The sequence below is a fragment of the Eumetopias jubatus genome, unplaced genomic scaffold (assembly GCF_037043125.1).
Source record: "Eumetopias jubatus isolate StellerSeaLion01/CBP00866 unplaced genomic scaffold, mEumJub1_p1.0 scaffold_1, whole genome shotgun sequence".
Taxonomy (NCBI): Eukaryota; Metazoa; Chordata; class Mammalia; order Carnivora; family Otariidae; genus Eumetopias; species Eumetopias jubatus.
This window is the reverse complement of record NW_028274807.1, coordinates 86,112,927-86,132,902: the sequence shown is the minus strand read 5'-3', so window position 1 is coordinate 86,132,902 and position 19,976 is coordinate 86,112,927. Positions and strand designations below refer to the sequence as shown.

General features: G+C 40.4%; 1 protein-coding gene across 2 annotated transcripts in view; it reads right to left on the bottom strand.

Moving 5' to 3' along the window:
* The window catches only part of ZMAT3 (zinc finger matrin-type 3), a 34,183-nt gene extending 20,306 nt beyond the window's left edge, over positions 1-13,877 (bottom strand). For both annotated transcript variants that reach the window (XM_028101025.2, XM_028101026.2), the window contains exons 1-2: positions 13,685-13,877; positions 9,670-9,996 (exon numbers count right to left, since the gene is read on the bottom strand). In XM_028101025.2, the coding sequence (XP_027956826.1) occupies positions 9,670-9,939 (270 nt within the window). In that variant the 5' untranslated portion in view covers positions 9,940-9,996; positions 13,685-13,877. The remainder of the gene's footprint in view (positions 1-9,669; positions 9,997-13,684) is intronic.
* Between the last annotated feature and the right edge of the window lie 6,099 nt (positions 13,878-19,976).

Below are 19,976 nucleotides of genomic sequence, written 5' to 3'. Positions count from 1 at the left end.
AAATAAAAAATAAAAATGGATGAATAATAGGGGAATGAGAATGGACTATAAGCAATGGTAGGGTGTGACACTTTCCTACACATACATTTTTGTATAGTTCTAACTTTTATAACTATTTTAACATTTCGCAAACTTAGAAAAAGAATCAAAGTCAACAAGGATTGGGAAGGACCCAAAATGAAATACAAATAGAAACAAACAAACTTAACTGTATAGAAAAATGAATACTATAACCATACTGAATGGGGAGGAGAGGAAAAAAACTATTGGTCTTGAAGTATCTCCCCCATGATACTTACTAAACACAAAAAGAAAAATAGTAACTTGACAAAGCAAGAACCTTAGCAGGCAGCAACTCTGTAAACTAAGTAACTTTGTAAAACAGTATTTTGACTATATATCATGCTAAAGACAAAAAGAACAATACACAAATGCTATCCCCTGGTTAGTAGGTTTGCTTTTCATGGGGATATAACTTATCAAACTCCAAACTATATATACTGAGAGAGAAAGAGAAAGTGTGTGTGTGTGTGTGTGTGTGTGTGTGTGTGTGTGTGTGTGTGTGTGTTGCAGTTAATGAAAGCCTAGGTGTTTCCCTATCAAAGAAAGAAAAGATGGAAGGTTAGGATGAACACTGTCATGTTGAATTAAAATTGGAAGTACCAGTCTGAACTCAGTTTTCAACATACATGCATGTAGATAAATATAAATGTGTGTATACATAAATATTACTAGTTCTATCACTGAGAAGATCTAGAAACAATAACATCCCAGTAGCAAAAAGCACACCCTGTACTCAGATTTTGGTTTCTAAATACCATTCTCCAATAAAAGAAACCTGGGTCCTTGAAGAAATGGCTGGCCTGAGGAAAATACAAGAAAATCCTGGAATCTTTTGTATTCAGGAATTAAGGAAGTATGACAAAAATTACAGGGACAGGTCAAAAGGACACAAGCACCAACCTGAAGGGGCTCACACTGGTCAAATCCGGAAAAAAATAAACATGAGGATAAATAATGATAGTAATAGATTATATCCCAGAATAAAACAAGAATCCAAAATTACCATTTGGCAGATACCATAGTAATAATCACTGTAGGGAAGAATGATCAATGAATGCTAAAATTACTGAATGAAACACCATAAGACATAAAATATTTACATAGTCTCAAAGTATCTCCCCACATGACACTTACTAAACACAAGAAGAAAAACAGTAACTTTACAAAGAGGAATCCTGGCAGACACCATCTTAACCAGTGACCAAAGTAATAGTACCAGTGATGCAAAATATTCACATTCTTCCTAATATGATGCACTGGGAAAGACACAACATCACTTCTGTGGTATTCTTGCCAAAAAACAAAAAACAAAACACACACACATAACCTGAATTCAATCATGAGAAAATATCAATCAAACCCAAATTGGGATATTCTACAAAACAACTCTTCAAAAATTGCAAGACTGTAAAAAAAACAAACTGAGGGTTCTAGAGGGGAGGGAGTGGGGGATGGGTTAGCCTGGTGATGGGTATTAAAGAGGGCATGTTCTGCATGGAGCACTGGGTGTTATACACAAACAATGAATCATGGAACACTACATCAAAAACTAATGATGTAACGTATGGTGATTAACAATAAAAAATTAAATAAAAAAAGAAAAGTAAGAGGGAAAAACTAAACCTGTCCAAATTAAAGGAGACAAAACAACCACATGCAAAATTTCATCATGGATCAGACCCTGGAACCAGAAAAAAGGACACCATTAGATAATTGATGAAATGTAGTCTGTAGATTAGATAATATTATTGTTATCAGGCTTAATTTCCTGATTTTGATAACCCTAGGGCAGCTACATAAATATTAACATTTCAGGAATCTGGATGAGGTACATGCAGGAATTTTTTGTACTGCTTTTGGAACTGGTTTGTAAGTTAAATGTTATTCAAACTGAAAAGTTAATGAAATAAAATAAAACTTGCCCAAAGCCACAAGTAAATGGCAGAGCTGGGGACAATCTCATTCCAGAGCCCATGCCACCATGTTCCACTGCACCCTAGGAAAACCCAACAGTATTAGAGACCACCTCAGATACCAGGAACTGTTCTAAATGTCTTATACATACTAGTGAGTAGGTATCATTAGTATCATCATCAAATTCCTCTTCATGAGACACAAAGAAGTTAGGAAATATTTCTTCCAATGACCCAAATCTAGTAAGCAGTAAGACTACAATCTGAAGACCAGTCTGACCCCAAAGTCCATGCATGATTTCACAGCCTGTGAAACAGATGCTAGCAAAGGGAATAAAAGAAACCAAAAAACCCTTAAAAATTAAGGATGTAAATGTCAAAATTAAAAAAAAAATCAGTATAGGGTTAGAATTCAAGAATACCTCTCAGGAACAAATAATACATTATATGTTAAAAAAAGAAAAAAAGAAGAAGAAGATAGGGGGCGCCCGGGTGGCTCAGATGGTTGGGCGTCTGCCTTCGGCTCAGGTCATGATCCCGGGGTCCTGGGATGGAGTCCCGCATCGGGCTCCCTGCTAGGTGGGGAGCCTGCTTCTCCCTCTTCCTCTGCCTCTGCCTCTCTCTAGACTCTCATGAATTAAAAAAAAAAAAAAAAAGATAGTAGGAAGGGAAAAATGAAGGGGGGGAAATCGGAGGGGGAGATGAACCATGAGAGACTATGGACTCTGAGAAACAAACTGAGGGTTCTAGAGGGGAGGGGGTGGGGGATGGGTTAGCCTGGTGATGGGTATTAAAGAGGGCACGTACTGCAAGGAGCACTGGATGTTACACGCAAACAATGAATCATGGAACACTACATCAAAAACTAATGATGCAATGTATGGTGATTAATATAACATAACAAAATTTGAAAAAAAAAAGAATACCTCTCAGGAATAAGGGAGTGATAAAAGAGAGAAGAGCTAAGCAATATAAAGAATCAAGCCAGCTAGTCCAGGCTAGCGCTAACAGAATTACCAGGAAAAAAGAGAAAATACAAAGAATATTATCAAGGAAACAGTATCAAAGAAAACTCCCCAAAGCTCAAGAGAAACAGGAATATTCAAACTGAAAGGAATTACCAGTGTTGACCAAGACAAATGAAAAAAAGATGCACAACTAAACACAGCTATCATTGTAAAATTTCAGATACCAAGGATCAAAGGGAGAGCCTAAGAGCTTCCAGGAGGAAAAAAGCCCAAAATTAAAGTAGGTCACCCACAAAAGAATAAGAATCAGAGTAAGATTTCTCTTCAGCAATTCTAGATTAAAAAAAAAAAGCAAACACACACATGCACACACAATTAAGTACAGCCTTTAATATTCTTAGGAAAAGTAATTTTCAAGCAGAAATTGAATGGTCACATATGAAGACATAATACACATATTTTTAGACATACGAGGGCTCAGAAAAATTTATTTATTACTCTCGCTTAAAGACAGAGATGTGTTGTAACATACATTCATATTTAAAATTCTTCTTCCTTTGGGGCGCCTGGGTGGCTCCTCAAGCGTCTGCCTTGGGCTCAGGTCATGATCCCAGGGTCCTGGGATCGAGCCCCACATCGGGCTCCCTGCTCAGCGGGAAACCTGCTTCTCCCTCTCCCACTCCTCCTGCTTGTGTTCCCTCTCTTGCTATATCTCTCCCGGTCAAATAAATAAATAAAATCTTTTAAAAAATAAAATAAAATAAAATAAAATTTTCTTCCTTCAAGTAATGTGAAGATGTATTCCAACAAAACAAGATTGAAAAATAAAAAGCATGCATATTTAGAAAACTGTAGCCCAAGCCAGAGGGCAATGAAGAGAAATCCAAATTTGACAGCTGTGTAGCAAACCCAGGTGGCAATCGGTTGCAAATGGAACAGGAAGTTGGGGGGGATCTAGGATAAAGCAGGGATTCCACACAATGGAAAGTGTGAGAGTTTGGAGGGGGGAATGGGGTTATGATAAAGATACATTATGAGAGAAAAGGAAGGAAAAAGAAAAGCAATTAAAAACTCTAGGATATACAATAAGCTACACAATGAAGTCATGATCCAGTTACAAAACAACTAGCCCAAATTAGAACAGGAAATCAGTGGGTTTAATGAAGATAAATGAAATGGATTTTAAGCAATAAAAAGAAAGATTAAGAAACTAGTAGTTGTTTTTTATAAAAGCATAAGATTCTTCCCTGTTTTTTAAAGTGTCAGAAACTCAAGGAAAAACAAAAGGTTATTTCTAAGTTACAATCCACATATGAAACAAACTAAAAAGGGCATGATTTGAGCAATTGGTGGCATTCAAGAAAGGGTCATCCTGGGGCACTGGGTGGCTCAGATAGTTAAGCATCTGCCTTCAGCTCAGGTCATGATCCCAGGGTCCTGGGATCGAGCGCCGCATGGAGCCCCGCATCGGGCTTCCTGCTTGGCAGGGAGCCTGTTTCTCCCTCTCCTTCTACTGCTCCCCCTGCTTGTGCTCTCTCACTCTCTCTGTCAAATAAATAAATAAAATCTTTTCTGCGCCTGGGTGGCTCAGTCGTTAAGCGTCTGCCTTCGGCTCAGGTCATGATTCCAGGATCCTGGGATCGAGCCCCGCATCGGACTCCTTGCTCGGCGGGAAGCCTGTTTCTCCCTCTCCCACTCCCCCTGCTTGTGTTCCCTCTCTCGCTGTGTCTCTCTCTGTCAAATAAATAAAATCTTTAAAAAAGAAAAAAAAAAGGTCATCCATTTGAACATCCCTCTTGAGTAGCATGGGATCATGACATTGGAAACACAGAAGAAAACAGCTCTTCAGTGAACAGTATTTCCCCACCTATACCAATGCAAATGCTGAATGTCAATTTCCAACCATTAGAATCAACCTACAAATAGAGCATGGAAAACTTAATTTGACTATTGAGTAAACAAAAATGTGATCAACCTTAACCTTAACCTTAACAGTGCGAAGGCAAGACGAGAGGTGGAGGGGGGAGAATGGAGAAGAAAAGGTGGGGATGGAAGAGGAAGGGAGCACAGGTGATTAGTGCTTTTCATTATACGCCCTTTGTTCCATAGGCATTGTTTTTTTGTTGTTTTTTTTTTATATTTTATTTATTTATTTATTTGAGAGAGAGTGAGAGAGGGAACACAAGCAGGGGGTGTGGGAGAGGGAGAAGCAGGCTTCCCGCGGAGCAGGGAGCCCGATGCGGGGCTCGATCCCAGGACCCTGGGACCATGACCTGAGCCACCCAGGCGCCCCCATAGGCATTGTTTTGAGTTAAAATTTCTTTAAATGTTTTGAGGAAGCTGCTACCAGTGGCAGATGCTACAAAAGGTCAAGTGAGAAAGAACTGAATTTGGCCTGTAAGGTCATAGGAGACCATGGAGAGGACCCTCTCCATAGAATACTGGAATGAAACCAGAATGCAGTGGTGGGCTGGGGAATGGATGGGAAAGGAAGACCAGGAGAGGACAATTATACCCGTCAGAACTCTAAGGAGAGGAGAAAAGTTGCCAACGAGAGGGATTAAAAGCAAAGGGAAGGCGGCTGTTGTTATTTTTATTTACACAGAAAAACTTGAGCAGGTTTTTAATTTGATCGAGGTAAAGAAGTGATGACAGGTGATGAAATCCAGACTTAGGGTGAGGAATCAGCCTGTCAGAAGAAGAGATACGTATTCTTTGGAACTAAGAAGAAACGAGGTAGGGGCACTGGGATGGGGAGGCAGAGAGCTGCCGAGATGCAGCTACCAGCAGCGTTATGGAGAACCTCTGCTCCCTAATGAAGTGCATTTGACTATTCTCAGTCCATTGCAAGTTCATCTGGAAAACAACCAGGCAGGAGAATTTTGAAAACATAAAATTAGCTGAGATTAGAGCTGCTGACCATGCCATCCAAACCTGAGTGACCAATGTTAAAATGTAAGTGCTAAAATCAGTATTCTAAATTTTGGGATAACATCAATTGCATTCTCTGCATGATGAATTAAGATCACTACAATCAGCATCATAACTCTAGAACTACTTTTTTTTTTTAACCTACATTCTGTCTCCCTTTCAAATTAATCTAATTAATATGGTACATTGCTATTTGGCTGCTAAATATTACAAACAGAAATCTATGTTTATGACACACTTTAGAAATATACTTTGAATAACTGAGCAGTTATTTTTCAAAAGGACACACAAATTAGCAGATACATGGGTTGACGTTATTTTACACTGTGGATGCCCTAGCAAAATTTATCCATTTTTCTTTTTTGCTTGTTTTATTTCTGTTAATGACCTTCCATCCGAAGTAGTTCTTCCTCTGGGCGTGTATGCTGCTAAAACAGTGTTGTGTTACTCCATGCCAGGCTTGCCCTAAGTAACCTGAAGCCTGTGGACAGATTTTAATAAAATGAAGACATGATTTTTTTCTTCCAAAGGTTTTATTTTAAGATATAACTAAAGCCATAATTTTGAGACTGTAAAAATAAGTAGTCTCATTAAAAACAAAACAACAATTCAGGGTTACAAGTCCTGGGAATAAAACTAAATCTGTGGTGACCAAATGGGTCATTGCTAAGGCAGCCCCAACTTAGGAATGGCAGGACGTCAGAGAAGGAAGGTAGTAAGTTTAAAGGGAAGCATTTATCGAGCAGCTTCCAATGTGTGTCCTGGATTTCTGGAATATGATAGTTACACTCTAGTATAACACTGCTCACACCAGAATGAAGGTTGTTTACAATACCGTGGGCAATTTGAAACTTTGCGATTTCAACAATGGCACCAACTCATTCAACCATTTGCAGAAACGTAATCAACAGTGATATATCACTTCACACAAATGTGTTTCTAGCTTATAAACAGGCTACCACTGACCCCCTTTATCCCACACATAACTGAAATAGTGAATTTGTGGTGTTGGTATCACTCTGTATTAAAAACTATAAAGTAGGTTTTCAGAAATAAAACTTTCCATCATCTCATCTACCACTTTGCTATATTAGTCCACTTACAATCATTGCCAATCTACCTATTCCTGGCTCTTGGTAAGCCTTACTCGCTAGTCCTACCCTTGTCTTCAGTAGCCTTTTTTAATCACTGCCTATTTATGTACTGTGAATGGCGCCTTTGCCGCATCTTTCAGGCTGACATTTCCGTTTCCCTTCTATGGTGGTTTCACCCACCTCTAAGTTATATTCATGCTCTGATTGTTTATTATTCTGATCTGCTCTTTGATCCACACTCTCTCATCTTGACCATATCTTTCTTGAAATCCAGATTTTACCTCTAAAGTTAACTTTTCTATACTATCCTAATGAAATTGTTCCATACTTTTTTTTTTATTTATTTATTTGACAGAGAGAGACACAGCGAGAGAGGGAACACAAGCAGGGGGAGTGGCAGAGGGAGAAGCAGGCTTCCCACTGAGCAAGGAGCCCGATGTGGGACTCGATCCCAGGACCCTGGGATCATGACCTGAGCCGAAGGCAGACGCTTAATGACTGAGCCACCCAGGCGTCCCTCCATACTTTCATATACTAACTGCTTTGGCTTGTTTCTCTGTAAAAAAACAAACAAACAAAAAAAAAACTTCCTCTTCAAGAATAACATTGATTTCATTCAAATCTTTGCTTCTAAGCTCTTAGAAAGAAATCAGCTCTCAGAAAAAAACCCAAACTTTTAATTTTCCATTAGGTTCTACTTTCTTAATACCCACTAGCTTCTTCTTTACTCCATCTTTACCCTAGTTTTTGCCTGCTTAAATTATCCACCATGACAAGCTGTCCTTCTCCAACTTTTCCACTTAAAAATTCTGATTACTGAGACATTTACCTAAATTTCACTTCCCTATTCTCATATTTTCTAATTCCTATATTTACCATATCATGGACAGAGCTGAAATTAAGTATAATTACTAATCTTGTCAACTAAAAAGTTCACAAAGCATGTGTGCGCACGAAAACGTAGAATCAAAGAAAAAAACCCAAATAAATGCAGATTGTTTCTTATCTAGTTTAAGCCTTATAATCCAATGACCCTGCTCAAACTGAATCCTCTCTATGCATAACCAGAAGCATCCATCACTGTCTATAGAGACACAAAGTGATATTAGGAGGGAAAAAAGGCAGGAGATACAGGTAACACACATATTAAAATTACACATTGCCCAAGAGTTCTACCTCATAAAAGTAAACAACTCTTCTTTAAAGGGCAAAAAGGTGGGTTTCCTCTCAAGTTAATGTCTTACGAGGGGCTTTATACAGCTAAAAATCAAAACTTTAGAACTCAAGCTTGATTTTTCAAAGTGAGTCTTAGGCTATAACACTGAATATTTCATAGGAATAAGTGAAGAGGAAAGGTAGCACTGTGTCTTGGGTTTGAGAAGCATCATCCTAACCAACTCCCCTCAAACAGCAAAATAGTCAAAGGAAGACCCTGTACCAAACCACTGTGATTTGGAGACTGATACACAGAGGGAATGAGAGTTAGGCTGAAGGAGGGAGTAAAATGTAAAAATAAAACTGGAAGACACCTTTATGCACCACTGAGGACATGTGCCAGTATCTGAGTTATAATTAACTCAATGCTCTGCACCTGAGGGCAAAACAAACCCAAATAAAGGGAACTCCAGGGAAGCAACATATTATATCTTCCCCTCAATCCCAGGGAAAACAATATACCCTCAAAATATTTCTGAGGTACAATCACAAAGTGACACAATCATCAGTCTTTAGGATCCAAACAAAACAGAAACAGATTTCCACCTAGAGTAAATAACAACTTTACGTTAGAGACAGAGCGTCACGATAGAAGAAATACCTGTGTAAGTCATCTTTCTACCATGTCTTATGATTGCAGCTATTCATGCAGAGAATAAAGAGTCAAATCAATGCTGACCCAGAAGACATCCTTTCCTTCAGTGGCATTTGGCCTCAACTGCTTCTCAGGTCCCCTTTCTCCAAAAAAAGGAAACTATATAATTGTGTAGGATAGCAATCTAGAATAAAAAGAAATAGGGTACTCTCTCTTTCTAGCCAGAGGTTAGCTTTCTATTTGTTCTTAGGTAATAACACCCTTTAAAATTGTCCTTCCCACTAGATATCCTACATGGAGGTGAAAGCTTTAAATCTTAGAAACGATTATCAGTTCAGAGTATGCTTCCTATGAAGGGTAAGGTTCAATATTCCAATGTCATTTTATTCCAACTACAGAAAAATAACCTGTGTTTTTCTTAGCAGCAATAGGTTATATAAGAAGGGTCAGAGGTCCAAGAGAAAAAGCGTTAACATTCATAGACAGATTACCTTGAACTGATGCAAACTGTATTAGCTGGAAGAGAATATTCATAAGGCTAATTCGCCTAAACAATTTGACACTGAATTGAGTTTGGTACGTCATGTTTCAAAAACTATTCACCTTAGGATCACAGGTTTGTACACAAGCATAGATGATGTACATTAGCCTAAAACGACTAGTAAGCTATCAAAACCCACAGTTAGGTTGAGACCTCATTCTGTGAAAAGTGATGCATTCTTTTAATGTAGGAACATTATGCTTTTAATCAAACAAACTAATGTCTCAGTTGTTCACTAAGCCATCTTGATTATTCCAGGCACAACTGGTCATATCTGGAGAGAAGACTGAAATGGGCAAAGCCCTAAAATTTCTCTCACTAAATGCCTGGCCTTCTTTTTTCCCCTTACCTGATAATGAGCCTGGGCCTGCTGTGCGGAGTTCAAGGTGACATTGCAGAGTTTACAGTACAGGGGCTTACATAGCTCCTCCAGGGCAGAGTCTTGCTCCCCTCCCTTCGGTAACTCTTCTTCCCCTGCCAGAGGCAAGGAAGCCTCCTGCCCGAAAGGCTTTTGTGGCGGAAGCTGCAAGGTTCCTGTAGACCGGGCGGCCACTGACATAGGAGGAGAGGATGAGGGCCGCTTAGGCAGAGGAAGCCCGGCGTGTTGCAAGAGGATCATTGGGTAGGAAAGTCTTGGGCATAATCCAATGGGTGAGGAGAACTCAGGTCTTCAAATCTGAATCAACAGCAAAAAAAAAAAAAAAAATGCTCCCTTAAAAATGCGACCTCATGTAAATGATCACACACCACCTGACCCCTTCTTCTACTTCTCCAAACCACCTTTGGATTTCTCTTTGCCTCATCTAGCAGACTTCCCCTATCTGTTGATCCACGCTGACACTATGCTCTTCCACGGAGAACAGCTTTATAGATTTTGCTTTATTTTGCCTGGCACGGTTCCAACTGTGGCCCCTCTGACCTATGAACATTAATAGCATTGCATCCATGGCTGATTAAATCTACAAGTCACACGGCTGAAATGGACATCAAAGGTCACCTAGTCCAGACCTCTTCCCTCAGGCACACTTACACTTAACTACAATTGATGATAATTATGCATAGACAAAAACACCACTGGTACGAACCTCAGCAAATGTCTCCTTTCCATCCAAACTCATCTTTCCCTCCAGGTGAATCAAAAAGAGTGAAATAAAGACTTCCATGCCTCAGAACCCTTAAAACACTTCTAGAGCTAGCTAAAATAGCAAGGAAACCTAGGAATAACTCAGTTACCATGTAACAAAAGTAAATAAAAGAGTTCCTTCCCATCAACCAGTAATATTTATTTTTTGTTAAGATTTTATTTACTTATTTGAAAGAGAGAGACACAGCGAGAGAGCGAACGCAAGTAGGGGGAATGGGAGAGAGAGAAGCAGGCTTCCGACTGAGCAGGGAGCCCGATGCGGGACTCGATCCCAGGACTCTGGGATCATGATCTGAGCCGAAGGCAGATGCTTAACGACTGAGCCACTCAGGTGCCCCATCAACCAGTAATATTTAAATAGGTAAGCCAGTGACTCCTCACAGCAGACACCACAGGCAATGTGTAGGCCACATGCAGCCTCAGATGTGCTCTGTTTCAAACATAAGAGTGTTGTGTTTTGCTTTCACTTTTTAAATTGAATTAGTCATCAACATTTTAAAATCAAGAGATTCATGGCTCCTCCTGATAAAAGGATGATCTGGCAACATTTGACACATGGTCCTACATGGACAATTACCTAGATAGGGCGGAGAGGCACTGTCCCCAGTAGCCAGGTCTGTCTTCTCCAGGCCACCTGCTTCCCACTTAGCCTGCTGTCTGTATTTGTGTTACTTACCTGCTTCCTGTAGGCCTTTGAGTTCAGGACCCCACCTCATATGGCCTTAAACTATATTCATGAGTCTGCTATAAAATCAGAATATCTTCTCTCCATCTAGCCATAAATTACCTGCATAAAACAATGTATCAAGTAAATGTCCTCTGAGGTAATGGATCACACTGTCAGAAGCCCCCATTTAATTCTAGTTCCTCAGTCTTTCAGCAATTTCCTTTTCCCTTTTTATTAAGTAACTATTATTCCATTTCACTCAGAAAAGATCCAATATGTTCCAATACCTCTTTGATTTTATACATCACTTCTTCTGCCTCCCACCCAGATGGTGCTTTCTAGCCCTGAGTATCTCAAAATGAACCACAGAACACATTCTGAGTTCCCATGATTCTAATTAACCCAAATTAAAATCCCTATTCCAAAATACACAATTCCTTCCACTCTCTCAATACTATTAAAACCTGTTTCCTTGGTCAATAAAATATGGCTATCTTAAACAGCTGAAATTTTCCATCTGCAAGAGAAATGTATATATTTTCTGACAGTAATACATTTACTAAAATTAACCAAAATTTTAAAAAGTTAAAAACTCTCTTTTACCACATTTAATAAGTATACACATGGAAACTGCAATCAGGTAACAACTTTTATACTAAATTCAGGGTCTGGGGGCAGCAGAGGATATCAGTGTGATGGGAAAATAAAGTAGTTAAAGGCAAAGTACAAAAATTAGTCATAATATTCAACGATACTTCTCATTCATCATAAGAACAGGATTTTTTATTCTTAAGCAGAAGTATGCTGTCCATATCTCTAGTAACATAAAGAAAAGCAACACAGACTGAGGACCTTTAAAAAGTCAGATTCTCTGTAATCATATTATTCCTCTCAATTAAATCAAGCAAAGACAGGCATGGACGTTTTAAAAAGGAAAACTAAGGAGACAAAAACCACTTAGTCAAAAAGTTAACTACCTAATTATAATATTCATTATATTAAAAGACTACACATACCACCTGTACAGAGACATACTGATACCAAACTGCCAGAAACAAGCTTCCAGTTCAGAAGACAACATGGAGGAGGGTGTTGAAACATCTGTATAAAGGAAATCAACAATATAAACAAAATCAAATACTACCGATTGCCTAGACATGTCTGGACTTGTTTTATGAAAGCTCACTCCCACTTGAGGAAATTCCAGCACGCATCTCCCCCAGTGTGGCCTACAGGTTTCCATCAAAATAAAGGCCAGTCTCAAAGCCCAGAGGTATGAGAGGCCCCCTTCCAGAAGTGATAAAATCCCCTGCATTACAGAAAAAATTCTTGCCCAGTACAGACGTACCCATTCTCACATTTTATCTTTATAATTTTTAAAGAATAGCTAGATATTCCAAAATTATTTCTTGTAATATTCAACAATCAAAATGATAATGTAACTCCCAAAAGGCTCTGTACATGACAACTACATCAGGTCTTACTATGCTAGCAAACAAAAACTGGCTAAATCTAAAAGAAATAAAACCAAGCCTTTAGTGAAAGCCTGAATGGTGGAATAGAGACCCAAAGCATAGGCGACTACAAGGATTTGTTCAACTACTGCATTAGATTAAAAGAAACTAACTCGATGGCTGATGTAAATAAAATATTCCTCAGATCTTAAAAACCATTCAGTTTGAGGCTTGAAGTGACATAAATGAAGGATTTATGCTGGTGAATGTCCTCGTTTGGAAGGGGTTTTTGAGGAGACAATAAAGAAAGTCAAAGCTTCATGGTGTACCCTGTTAAAGAAAACGGATGATCATAGCATAGTTTTCATGATTGGACTGGGGCCTACTCTTCACATAGTGTATTAAAGACAATCACTTTCTCATTTGGAGAAATCTACAGAAGAAAGAGAACAGTGTAAAGGAACAGGTTATTGGCACCTCAGCAAACTAGGGAAGTCTGTACAGTAACTGGGAATTCTGGAAACGAGGGGAAAACAGTGAGCATTATTCAGAGGTCATGAGAACGCATCGGGAAGGAATCAGAGAGAGAAATATGAAAAATAATCAGCTGAGGCAAGGTATATCATGTAAGGAAGACCCAAAAGAACGCAGGGAGGTGGGGGAGAAGAGGCCTCGGTGAATTGGCGAATGTTTTCCAGTCTCAGCTATGACTGTTCCTAATCCAAGGGAATCGTTTACACATTTGAATCTAAGCTACAGACACTTCAGCATCGCCCACATATACCTTACATTCCTAATATGTGCCTGCATACACACGAGCGCGCACACACACGCACCTCAATCCCGTAAGGATGCCATCACGAAAGATGGAATCCCCCGTCTCCCACCGGGCGGGGGGAGCGCGAGGGCCAAGGCAGCAGCACGCCTAGATGATCCAAATGGTACACGTGAAAAGCTCAAAAACAAACAGATAGATAAAAGCAGCGCAAGCCTGTCACGTGGAGGGCAGGTGGAAAGCCCGCACCCGAAAGGAACCGCTAGTCGCCTTCGCTCCCGGGCTCGTCCTAAATGCCCCAGGCTCGCGATCTCCCGCACTTACCGGAACCCTCCGGACGCGCCGGGAGTCCAGGCGCCGCGTCCACCTGGGGAGCCCGCCGCCGTCTGCCCCGCGCGCCCGGCTCGGCCCGGCTCAACTCCGCCTCCTTCGGCGCAACTTTCCCGTCTGGTCCCCGCCAAGCCCCCGCCGCAGCTGAAGGCTGACTGTCAAAAGTCAGCCCAGCCGGACCCACAGGGAAACAGCTGCAGGAAGTGACTGCGGAACCGGGAGGCGGCGGAGGAGGAGACTGAAGGCGCCGGCCCGGCGTCGCCACTGCGCATGTGCCAGGCAGGGCAGGCCGGGCGGTGGCGACGGCGGCGGCGGCGACAGCAACAGTTGCGGCGGCGGCCGCGCCGGTGCCTCCAGCATCCCTGACAGGACAAGTGCGCGCGGGACAGGTGCGGGCACCGCGAGCGCAGGGGCGCTGGGGCAGGATGGAAAACAAGCACAAGGCAGAAGGAGGGTGCACCATCCAGTGGACAGGTCCTAAGAGCTAGCTGTTCATCACGTACACCCTGGAAAGTTGATCCAGAACAGACGCTTGGGTAGAGCTTCTGCAACTTTCATCTCCTGTCATTGAGATCCAAACCTTTTTCACTCCAGCCGCGCCCTCAATCCGCTGGTTGCCGCGTAAGGTCCTGCCAAATTGTCCAGGATCCTTTAAAGTGCTACGACAGAACCTTTAAACGGCACCTCTCCCCAGGATGGAGAAAGAAGAGCGTGACTGCGGTTAAGTGGTCTCCAATCACACAAGAGCGCGTGTATGCGCGCGCGTGTACACACACACACACACACACAGACTTCTATACTACAGTGGGCAAGAGATAGAGAAGACTTTCTCCTGACCCCTGGATCCTTACCTGCAGGACAGAAAAGACCAGGAAGAGATTGGCTGATGCTAGAATGTCACATCTCCTAGTCAACCTCGACACCTGTAGGGTTGGCATTGAGAGATGAACTGCGGAATTTCCAGCTCTAAACTTCTATTAGTTTGTAAACTATTCCATAGGAAGATTTGCTGGGGGGGGGAGGGCAAAATATACATAAATTTACTGTTTTCACCATTTTAAGTGTACAGTTCAGTGCCATTAAGTATATTCACATGGCCATGTGCTTATTTTTTAACCATTAATTAAAATGTCAAGGAGATCTAAGTATAGCAAGATGTGCCCTAGTAGTAGGCAACTACTGCAGGAAATTAAGGCTGTTTCTTTGATGGAAACACACCATCCAGTACCACCACCAACAAACCAGATTGGACTGTTTTCCAGAAATGACTTCATAAACGCAATGACTGTTTAGGAATCATGCACACACAGCTAGTGTACACGAGCCATTTGGGGAGAGTAATCTATCATGTGTAGGTAGAAAACAGAATTTTTCTGAATTGATTCTCTGTTTATGTATACATACTTTATGTGTCAAAACCTTAAAAGGACACATTGTTTTTGTAATAATAAATGCTGCTGAAATCCACTTTCCAACCCTTTTTCTGCATGGTCTTTAGCCATGTCACAGTCTACACTCTTTAGCTAGGACTGCAACTGGACCTCTACTAGCCTTTCTGAACTGCCCCTCCCACTGGTCTCCTAATAATGAACAAAACAGAGTTACTCATATTTACTCATTTACTCATGGATAGGCCCCATCCATGGCACTCACTTTCCTGCCTCTGTAACTTAGCTCTATCTGCAACTTGAATGCAAAGTGCTTTTTGTCCCCATCCCTGTATTTCTAAATCCTACCTATCCTCCAAGGCCTCTTCTTCAATGAGCTCCATAGCACTTCTCTGCACACCTTGATGATACACTTAATATTTATTGCTCTGTATTATAGTTACTTAAAGAAATCGCTAATCTGCCCTACAAATTCCTTAAGCACAGAAAGGATACATATCTTGGAAGTTTTCAAATTGTGTATTTCATTCTTTCATTCTGTGCTATATTTCAGAATAAAAATCTGAAATATTAACTGAGGTACCTCACCATCCAGCTCTGTACATACACATACATTTCCATGTCCTCTTGTCTCTGGTGTTATACTCTTCCCAGACAGCTAGGGCATTTCCTCCTGCCTCAGGGAGAAAGAAGAAGGTAAGTCTCAGATGTTTGTTTAATAGATATTTGAAGCTCATGATGTGACAATAGTCTTGTAAGTCAAAGGTTTGGATTTGGAATAGCTCTTTAGGAGCTGAAAGAAAGAAAGAAATTAGACCGCAATGTATAAGTCAGCTTTGTTGTAAAAGCAACAACTCCCAAATCCCAATGGATAATTGCCACAAAGGTTTATTTCTTGCTTATATTAGTAACGTGCTGTAGATCAGCTCCACAGGTCTTCTTGTTCCAGGCCCCATGCTGAAGAAACAGCCCCTGTATGGGACTTGGCAATTCTCATGATATATGGGAAGAACCAGAGAGCTGGCAGAAACACATGAGACCTCTTACAGCTGCTTCTTCAGTGTGTCATGACATGTCCACTTAAATCCTATTGGCCAAAACCTTTCATATAGTCAAACCCCAAGTCAGTGGAGAAGTCTACAGCTTCCATAGGCAAATCACATGTCAATGGACATGGATTATAATCTTACAGAGCAGTGGTGGGTGGTGGTTAATTATAAACAATAATGCAATCTGCCTCAAACTCAGGGAAGCATTTTTTTTCATCCTAGAGCTTTTGGTGTATATCTTAAAGAAGGGATTTATACCTCCCCCTCATAGTCAAGATTAGCTTGAAAGAAACTATGGAGTTAGAAAAAACAGAACCCCCAGACAACTTTCTAAGATCTGAAGACAGAGGAGATGTGAGTTCTATTGCTAGAGTAGAGATCAGAAAAACAACCAAGGTCCTGGGGCTTCTCTTTAATAAGCCAACAGAGAGCAAGCAGCATTAGCATGAAGTATTTGAGTATGAAGAGCCAGAGGAATGCCCCAACACCTGTTCTTTGGTATCTATAGCATTAAAGACCATTCAAAAGGGCTGAGAGAGGACTATAAAGGGTGGAATGGCTTAGAGGTCAAAACAAAGAAGGACAGAGCTAAGTGCATAAAGCAATGGAAAAGTAGACATCAGTTTCTGAGGTAAAGCCAAGGGCATTTGCATCTGTGAACCAGGTATCTCCCCTTGCCACCTGCCTCCGCACCCCACCCCAAAGAATTTAGTGGCTACCCTGAGAAGAACAAGGGGGAGTCAGATCATTATAAAGAGATTACATTTTAACCAGAAATGATTTGGGGACAGGAGAGATTTGTGGGTAACAGAAGTACATGTGGAATTGGCCAAGTTAAGTATTCTGGCTTTAGGAAGAATTAGATCTTGACACTGAGACTAATTTCAATTATTTTTTTTAAATATTTTGCACTCTTGAGTTTTATGACCTGACTTAACATAACTAGTATATTTTGTATCACCATGCTTGATTAGATAAATGGATGAATGAATAAATGAATGAATGAGATATTTCTGATTCCTCCCCTTTATAATAAGGATTATAGTGCCTCACAATTATACTTCATAGGAATGTTGTCTTCTTGGTGAAACTATCGTGTGGGAAACTCTCTGAACTTATCAGAAGGAAACTCCCATATTGAAATAAGGATAGTTATTTTTCATTATGTTAGATCCCTTACTGAGAAAATCTACATTTTGCATGAGTTTATTTACCAAGGAGTTCGTTCCAACATACTTTTGGTGTCATGGCTTGAGCCTATGGGGAATCTAAACCAGGAGGCTTCATGCTATTCCCAAAATCAGAAAAAAAGGGAAATACTCATTCCTCTCCATGGACTGATGCAATTTGTCAGGTCAGATCCCCTTTGGAATGTAAATTTCCTTCATTCTTTGAGACTACATCCTTTACTCTCATGCCCAGGCTGTGACACATTATATCTTCCAGATCTCCTTCGTTCTTTAAATCATAGGGAAAACCTTTAAAATTATTTGTCTCTCACACTAACCCCTGCTTTTCAACACAATCCTTCCTTTCTAATCAAAGCAGCACAACAAAAATCAAACAAAATAATCTCTCAGGCATTTTAATAGCATTTTAACATTTTTTACTTAAAAATAAAGTGTGAAGAAATAGTGGGGAAATGGTGATAGCCCTGACATGAGTTTTTAACCTCCCTAAATTCCCCTGATTAAAAAACTAGACAAAGTAGCAAACCCAAAACTCTGTAGACAACGACTACCACAAAGTAACCCCACAACCCTAAATACAAGTGATGATACGGCAAACCACCAAGAGCTACAGAACTGTGTGGTTTCAGCAAGAGAAAGCAGAGAGAAACAGCAGGGACACCGGACAGACTGAGAAACTAGCTGACTGGGACTCACTGGAAAGCTCAGTGGGCCGAGCTGAGGACAGCAGCTGAAACTGAAAGGAGCTCCGCCCAGTCCAGGAGCAGATGCATGCAATGGGTACATTTTGAGTTCTGAAGGGAATGGAGCACTTTGAGGCCCATTAACTCTCAGAGTTAACTAACCTAACTCCATTCCCAAACTGAGGAGAAAGTGCTGGGAATAGAATGCAAATAGTGCAGATTAGAGAAATAGGAAAGAGATGATCCAGAATTGAAGAGAGGAAGGAGCCAGGAGATCTCAGAAAGTAAGCCAGGAGCCTGGTGAACATAACATGAGGAAAAGAGAAGAATGAGCTCTAAAGCCTGAAGTTAAAAACGTATCTTAAGGGCGCCTGGGTGGTTCAGATGGTTGAACGTCTCCCTTCAGCTCAGGTCATGATCCCAGGGTCCATGGGATCGAGTCCCGCATTGGGCTCCCTGCTCCTTGGGAGCCTGCTTCTCCCTCTGCCTCTCTCTCTCTCTCTGTCTCTCATGAATAAATAAATAAGAAATCTTGAAAAAAAATAAAAATTAAAAAAAATGTATCTTAAACCACCTATCCTTCAGCTCCTGATCAAACCTGTAGATTCAATGCCAAACTAGCAAGACATAACAGAGGGCAGAGAAACATGTTAAATTGCATTATGGTGATGCACTCAACAAAATCCAGACATAGGACAAATAACCTGATTTCTTTAAGATTAAATTACACAGCAAAATGGGGGCAGGGAAAGAAGGGGGGGTGGAATATTTTTTAAAGTCTTTAACCTGCAGATTAACATTTCCCTCCAGGAGGAAGAAATCTCTATAAAGCTAGGAGCACCAAGGGCAAGACTAATATTCAGCTCAAGCAGTCAGGAAGAGAGAAAGCAAATTCTTCTTCCTCCATCTTTTTGTTATAGTCAGTCCTCAATAGATTGGATAATGCCCACCCACATTTCAGGGATTGGGAGGAATTCACTTTGCTCAGTCTACTGACTCGAATGCTAATCTCTTACAGAAACACCCTTGAGACACCCTCAAATAATGTTTTAAACAGATATGTAGACATCTCGTGATCCAGCCAAGCTGACACATAAAATTAAAAATCACACCATGTGATATAATGAATGCTGTTTTAAGCAGCTAAAATTGGTTGATTTGTTAAGCAAAGATAACCAATATAAGCCTGTCCCCTTTTAAAAATTTTGTAAACTATATATAGTTTATATATACATAAATATATATCTCACTACTCTTTTTTGGTGTTGTTTTCTTGCTTATTATTCTTTACTGTTTATACTTCCTGATTAATGTTAGAATCACATTGTCAAATTCCCCAAAAAACCAAACCCCATTGGGCTTTTAATCCAAACTGCATCAACCAATTAATTAATTAATTAATTATTAATTTGGTGAGAAGTTAAAATTTTACAGCATTATCTTCCTAGCCATTCTACCATGATTCAAGATTTGTATGTCCTTCACTAAGATCTTGTGATATTTTTTATCAATAGGTACATTATTTTATGTATTATTACAATTACTGAAATAAGTGAAATACACATTTTGTTTTACTGAATGAAATCTATTTTCTTTTAGTAATTATTGCTGACATATAGAAAAATTACCAAAGCCTTGTATTATACTCGAGCATTTAAGTAACTTTATTATCTGCTTGTGCTATCACTAGAGTTGTACATTCTGCCCCCTGTGGGCAGATTTATCAATATACAAGAGAGAGGGGCGCCTGGGTGGCTCACTCGTTAAGCATCTGCCTTCCGCTCTGGTCATGATCTCAGGGTCCTCGGATCGAGCCCGGCATCGGGCTCCCTGCTCCGCGGGAAGCCTGCTTCTCCCTCTGCGCTCCCCCTGCTTGTGTTCTCTCTCTCTCTCTGTCTCCCTCTGTCAAATAAATAAAATCTTTAAAAAATATATATATATATATACACAAGAGAGAAAATGAATACTTTAAATAT